This window comes from Montipora foliosa, chromosome 12, assembly GCF_036669935.1.
Source record: "Montipora foliosa isolate CH-2021 chromosome 12, ASM3666993v2, whole genome shotgun sequence".
NCBI lineage: Eukaryota > Metazoa > Cnidaria > Anthozoa > Scleractinia > Acroporidae > Montipora > Montipora foliosa.
The window spans coordinates 33,648,554-33,656,053 of record NC_090880.1 but is presented as its reverse complement, the minus strand read 5'-3'; the positions used below and the strand labels follow the sequence as shown (position 1 = coordinate 33,656,053).

At 39.0% G+C, this 7,500-nt stretch overlaps 1 protein-coding gene and 1 non-coding gene across 2 annotated transcripts in view; one reads left to right on the top strand and one right to left on the bottom strand.

The window, feature by feature from the left end:
- Positions 1–7,500, bottom strand: part of LOC137981128 (mucin-like protein) — a 121,315-nt gene that overhangs the window by 3,351 nt on the left and 110,464 nt on the right. The window contains exons 28-31 of the mRNA XM_068828473.1: positions 4,502–4,624; positions 4,261–4,383; positions 2,546–2,671; positions 2,128–2,246 (exon numbers count right to left, since the gene is read on the bottom strand). Of these exons, the coding sequence (XP_068684574.1) occupies positions 2,128–2,246; positions 2,546–2,671; positions 4,261–4,383; positions 4,502–4,624 (491 nt within the window). The remainder of the gene's footprint in view (positions 1–2,127; positions 2,247–2,545; positions 2,672–4,260; positions 4,384–4,501; positions 4,625–7,500) is intronic.
- On the top strand, positions 5,841–5,913 carry Trnat-agu (transfer RNA threonine (anticodon AGU)). The gene has a single exon. It is a non-coding gene; the product is annotated as a tRNA-Thr (tRNA).

The window sequence follows — 7,500 nt, the reverse complement described above, 5'->3', positions numbered from 1 at the left end:
ACGTATTGTTTCAGTGACTTTTATTAGTATTGCGTGACGTTTATTATTGTAATATGATTAATAGTTAGCTGGTCAATGTCGTTTTGTTTAACCCGAAATAGGATATGATTTGTAGCTTGAGATAGAAAATTTAGTCGCTTTTTATTCTACTCGTGGAACGTGCAGTTGTGATTTTGGCTTACCCGTTTTTATGGCTTACCTGGTTATGCATTTATTATTGAATTCAAGGTTTACTTTGGAGTCTCGTCACGAAGTAAGTTGATTAATAAGTTTCTCTTTTCTCGATTGTTTTGTAAGAATTGGATTTAGAGTTTTCTGTTATATTCGTGTTAAATGGAATATTATCTCGCATGTAAAGACCAATTTAGTTGATCGCGTGTATTAGGAATACTTGGACATTAGCGTTTATTGATTATCAGTTTAGTTTCGTTCATTTTATATTAGCCTATTAGTTTTTACGTTTCTGTATATATTGTGTTTATTTCAGATCGAATAAAGAATTAAATAAATCAGCTTGTATTTATACGATTCGAGAGTCCAGAGTCCGTTATTGGGTTTTCATTGCCGAAGGGACACGTATTATTATTTACATTCATACATAATACACAAAACACTACAGTACACTATTATTAATACTGTATTACATTCAACTAATACATTGCTACTGCTAACTTCTTCACGAAATGACAATGATGCGTTCTTGGCCACCTCGCACAAGCAAGGAAAAAAACAGTTATAATTATTTACGAATGGAGGGGTTGTAATGTGAGAGGAAACAGGGAAAAGCCGGCCCCGGGGCTTTGGCCGTTTGTTCTGCTGGTCCAAATATAATAAAGAAACGCGCATCTATAAGCAAAAAGTAATGATGTTTTGTTTTAAAAACCTGAGGCTTTAGTCCAAGTGGGTTCTTCCTTGAGCAGCCAGTTTTTAAACTCTTGCCAGAAAACAGAAGTTACAGTGCAGCTCCAAAATAAGTGTGTTAGTGTTTCCTCTTCCTTTTGACAGAAACTACATAGGTCATTATCGATAGGCTTAGTTTTTTTACACACATGAGATGAAATGTTGATAGAAGCCACTGGGAACTCGGAAAAATTCGAGTCCCAGATGGGATTCGAAGAGACGACCCTCCGTGATCTAGTCGGATGCAATAACCACTGAGCTACTGGAGACTCAATAGCGAGCACGGGTGAAATGTGGGTCTTTGACTCAAGATGCATCACGCAGCTACAGATTCAAACAACGACTGAGAGCATACTTTATCTCTTTGAGCATCCGACTAAGAGCATCCAACTAGATCACGGAGGGTCATGGGTTCGAATCCCATATGGGGCTCGGATTTTTCCGAGTTCCCAGTGGGTTCTATCAACATTTCATTTCATATGTGGCTAGCCTTCTGTGGAATACTTTAAACTGGAATTCAAAAAATTTTGAGATTTTGGTACATCGAAAATGCTCTTGGTATACGGCCTTCCAGTCCACACATTCATTTTGTTCGCACATGCAGTCTATGGACCATTTCTTTTGACTCTTTAGGGGTAGCTTTCTCTTTTTATTTACTACCTTTTGGTATAGACAACTTTAGTAGGTTTATTTATTAAAGAAAAGTGGACGAAAGTTATCGAGGTTAGAGTCTTCTCTTAGGGTGTCTGGTTTGAACTTATTCCACAATTGCTTTACCGCTGAAATGATACCCATAAAAGATAAAAACGTTGGCTTAATTTTGAAACTTTCTTTGAATTTCGAGAAGGGCAAAAAAATTCCGTCGTTGATCATTAAATCGCTAATAGTTTGGATTCCATTTGTAGCCCACAACTTAAAATATACTGGTTTATTTCCAATACGTATAAGAGAGTTAAACCAGATAGGTTGCGACCGGAGGTTGGCGGTGGAAACCATCGTAACCTCAGAGGTTATTTCTGACCAAATTTGCAATAACTTGCAGAAAGGTACCCGTTATTCCGATAACGACGAATGACGAGATAATATTAAAATTTCTCGTTTAATGCTTTAGTGCTCACGTCGCAGATTCGAGGTTGAAAGGGAAAGAAATGCACACAAGTAAAAAACGTGTGCGCAGAGCCATTGTTTATTTGGCGTTTTCGTCGATGTCGCTATGGTAGATCTTACCTCAGATGTGTTGAGTCCCTGAATGTCAATGTTTACAGACTCTATTCTTTCCTCTTCTGATGGTTGCTTTGGCTCCGGAGCAGGTGGCGGTGGAGGTGGAGCCTCGCCTTTATCGAGTCCTTTAGAGACAAAGGAACACTCACTGTATCAGCGCTGCAAAAACCATTTCTAATTGATACTATGCAGTAATTTCCAGTAATTACTTAATAAGCTCGCCATAATTTCAAATGACTCAAGTCATCTGCTGAGGCATTTGTAATATTAAATGTTTCAAGAAGTTGAGGATCCAAATGCTTCGCATGGCAACCCGTAACAACAAGAACATGACTTCAATTTAAGTGACAGAAATCAAGTAACTTTAATCTTGATTTTAAGACACAAATAGTTTAAGTTGCTGTTGGTGTCGATTTTTTCTTACCTTGGCATTTGTTGTCTATCCAATACAATCCTTCTTCGCAAACACATCTATATGATCCATAGGTGTTCTCGCACTTCTGTGATTCATCTTGACATTGGAAAGTAAACTCCAAGCACTCATTAATATCTTGGAAAATAAGAAAAATACAAAGAAAGATTGGAGAAAGTGCTTTGCAATAACAACATAAAAACCGAAAGAGACAAAAAAAACCAAATACACACATTTATTTCATTCAGCAAAAATACCGTAAAGATTGTGAAAAGACGTGCATATTCTTCCTCGTTGAGAATGTTAAAGCGGCGCATATTGTTCTATGTGCACATTTCAGGGGAAAAAAAAACTTCATTCTTGTCTGTGCATCTCCGCTTAGGGAGACTTTATCTTCTTCTAAATGAGCGGCCGCCTTACTTTTTATAACCCTACAATCTATTGCAAACCAGTTATGATGTACGGTAGCTTGATATGGGGGTCGACCTCCACTAATAATATAAGAAGAGTGTTTAGGTTAGAAAAAAGAGCCGCAAGAGTAATTCTCGAGGTTAGAACAAAAGAGGAGACGAGAATTAAGCTTTTTAAGAAATTGGAATGGTTACTATTTTATGACGAAATTAATGTAATCAAGTTATGCCTTGTGTTCAAATGCCTTAATGGCCAATGCCCTGAGTATATGACACACTTTAGTGATACTTCTGCGAGGCAGTCGAGGAATGGAAGCATAACCCTGAGATGCCCGAAATACTCGCGCGAAACAGAGGCAAGAAGAACTTTTGCAGTCGAGGCAGTGAAAGAGTGGAATAAGCTCCCTATTAATATTTTATCTAGTCAGAATATACAGCTTTTAAAGAACAATTATACATCATACACAGGACTCGACCATTTCTATATTTCTTAAGTCAACTCTATTTTAGTATTTAGTCATTAGTCATTTGATTTATTAGATTTTATGTATAGTATAATGATAATGAGGGCCACTAGTTTATCAGTTCTAACTCTTAAGTGTTTTACCCTCGTTAAATAAGGTCTTCTTCTTCTTTTTCTTAAAGGAGGGGGAAGAAAGTTTAACTGAAAAAAATTGCGTCCGGATCATGAACCAATGAGAAAACAGGCTTAAACAGTACTCAAACCCTGAAACGGGCGGTTGCAATGCATGCAATGGACTGTCTGAGCTATGAAGCCATATGGTTAGAGGTAGGAGTTGTTTCCAATCAAGTGTCGTAAAAACAAATACCAAAGTAATTACTTCGACCAATCACAGAGCAAAATGAACCATTCCAAATTCGCAGCAATTCCATATAAAGGCCCAGTAATACGGGCAACATTGTTGCGTTGCAAGTTGAGATACTTTGGTGCGCTTATTACCACCTTCTTGCGCAACAAATTTTCATGTTGCAAAAAGTAAAAGCGACGTCTACTTGTTGCAACACAAAAATTTGTTGCGCAAGAAGGTGGTAATACGCACAACAAACCATCTCAACTTGCAACGCAACATTGTTGCGCGACAAGTTGCACGGAAAATGTTGCCCGTAGTACTGGGCCGCAACTTGTTCAAAGCGCGGGAAAAATCGCGCGTGCAAATCGCGATTAGTTTTGGTTTTCCTTCTCATTGCTCATTGGTTGATAAAATGGCGCGACCACTAAGCGTAGCAATTGCAATCGCGTAATTTCTTTCGACAGTCATTTGAAAACTTCTCTATAATGTGAACTTGAAAACGTACCATTGCAAGTCTGTCCATTGCTGTCGAGTCTAAATCCTGTCACACAAGAGCAGGTGTAACTTCCATTCGTGTTTGAACAGTTTTGACTGCATGGCGGCTGGCTGGACGCACATTCGTCAATGTCTTGTAAAATGGAAACAAAACCCTTCCATTAAGAATCAACATCGATGGATTCACTAAAAGCAGACTCTTTTCAAGGTTGTTTTTGTTGCAGTTCGTAAAATCAATTTGGTTGGAATACCTGAGCATGTTTTCCCATCTTGATTTAATGAAAAACCAGCATAGCAAGAGCATTTCTCTTGTCCGTCAGATTGGTAGCAGACATGTTGGCAGCCAAGTTGATTATCTTGACAAGGATTGGCGGCTGAAGGAAGAGCATACAATTATGCTGAGAGGAAAGTTTCTTATAATATAATATAATATTATATATGTATATATAAAGTATGAAACTTGATTTTCGTAAAACAGTGCTCAATACATAGACGTAGAGCGAAGTATATATATAAACTGAATGGGCGACCACGAAACAGGCTTGTAGGGATGAACTTGTAGTTTATTTGTTTTTTTCTTCCACATATATATATATATATATATATATATATATATATATATATATATAATTTCTCATGTACGTGGTACAACCCCCCCTTTCGATTCAAGCGTCAAAACCAACCTTGGTAGAAAATTCCTACATATCGTCGAAAAATGCTTCCAGAACAACCATCCGCTCTACAAGATTTTCAACAGACACACACTCAAGCTAAGCTACTCATGTATGCCAAACATGAAATCCATCATATCGTCACACAACAAACACGTTCTTTCAGATGCAAATACACCAGCACCGCAACCTAACACCTGCAATTGCAGAAAAAAGCCTGAATGCCGACTCGAAGGAAAATGCCTTCAAACTAACGTAATTTATCAAGCAACAGTCACCACCGAGACAACAACTGAAACCTACGTTGGACTAGCCACAAAGTTCAAGGAACGCTACAGGAATCACAAAACATCTTTTCGACATTCAAACAGAAGAAATGAGACAGAGCTTTCCAAACATGTTTGGCACTTACAAGATGCAAAGAAGCCGTTTCAAATTAAATGGAAAATTCTTAAAAAATGTAGACCCTACAGCAATATGAGCAAGAAATGTAGTCTTTGTCTGAATGAAAAATTCATAATCATGTGTAAGAAAGAACTGTGTAGCCTCAACAGAAGAAACGAATTAGCAAGTTCATGCCCCCACAGAAACCGATATGTACTCCGGAACTTTAGAGTAACGTAAATTTAAAATACCGACATAGAATCCCCTTGTATCATGTTTTGTTACCTAGCAGCTGCTAAAATGTAACGCATTTACTATAGCAACCATTCAAATTTCCGTATTTAACTGCCAGCTTTCCAATTTCAACAGTTCAGTCGTTAAAATTGCCTGATGAGTGTGGTACTTGTACCATACGAAACAGTTCTGTAGCATTAAACGATGGTTACTCGTGAAACCTAAACTTGTGTAAAGTCATATATATGACTTATAAATGCCACACATTAAATGATTAATCAGCCATGTTGCCAGCATGGTTGTCCTGATAGTGTAGTGGTCATCACACCCGACTAGTGATCAGGGGGACGTGGGTTCAAATCCCGCTCAGGGCAATTACAGTTTTCCCCAGAAGTTGTCCAGTGTTGAGTTTCCTGTAACTTTCTCTCAATTTCTCCTCAACTTGGACTGTGAATCCATTTGCGATCCTCCTGGGGGTGATACGTTGTTGGCTCAAGGGATCTACTGAACTGTCTCTTTACATTAATTACCCTTGTCCGCCTGTGAATCACTTGTTGATCCAGCGTTATCACATAGAAAAACTGGCCCTTAGGGAGTCCCACGGAAATGCCACACATTAAATGATTAATCAGCCATGTTGCCAGCATGGTTGTCCTTATAGTGTAGTGGTCGTCACACCCGACTAGTGATCAGGGGGACGTGGGTTCAAATCCCGCTCAGGGCAATTACAGTTTTCCCCAGAAGTTGTCCAGTGTTGAGTTTCCTGTAACTTTCTATATATATATATATATATATATATATATATATATATATATATATATATATATATATATATATATATATATAGGGTTAGGGTTATATATAACTGGGTTATATATAACTGGATTTGTCAAAAGGTGCCTGCAGAAATTGTGAAAACAAGCCAATTCTCCTACCGTCACAAACTTGAAGAAAAGCTACCCTCCCCACCCCTGTGCTTTGGTCAGACAAGCAACAATCACCTACCCACACCACAGTGTGGGTTCACTCTAATTGGTGATCAAAGCAAACTATCATTGAAGCCTAGACTAGTCCAGGAAAAATTGCCAATGAAGGCATGCTACAGTGTAAAGTCTAACTGCAGTTAAAGTCTCAAAGCAGCAACCCCCCCAGCCCTGTGCTTTTGACACACAACTCACAGTTAGAACTGTCCCTGATCTGTTTGGCAAAGCAGGCCTTGACGGCAAGCCCCCTCAATTTTGAGAGGCCACAATGGCTTGAACACAGGCTCAAGCGAAAACTCCAGTAGCTACCTTTTAGCAAATTCGCTCAGATATTAAGGGCCAAACGCCTAAAATTCAGTCAAAAATCGGCTGATCACACGCGATTTACTCAGCCTGGCTCACAGAATGCCATTCTGGAGAGAAACGCACAGATAACTATAAATTTCTAACTGGATTTGTCAAAAAGTGCCTGCAGAAATTGTGAAAACAAGCCAATTCTCCTACCGTCACAAACTTGAAGAAAAGCTACCCTTCCCACCCCTGTGCTTTGGTCAGACAAGCAACAATCACCTACCCACACCACAGTGTGGGTTCACTCTAATTGGTGATCAAAAGCAAACTATCATTGAAGCCTAGACTAGTCCAGGAAAAATTGCCAATGAAGGCATGCTACAGTGTAAAGTCTGACTTAACAAGGCCACAAACTCTAACTGCAGTTGAAGTATCAAAGCAGCAACCCCCCCCCCCCCCCCCCAGCCCTGTGCTTTTGACACACAACTCACAGTTAGAACTGTCCCTGGGCTGTTTGGCAAAGCAGGCCTTGACGGCAAGCCCCCTCAATTTTGAGAGGCCACAATGGCTTGAACACGGGCTATGCCAGTAGCTACCTTTTAGCAAATTCGCTCAGATATATATATATATATATATATATATATATATATATAGCGAGCAGTTTAAATGGGCTTCCTGAGCCAACGA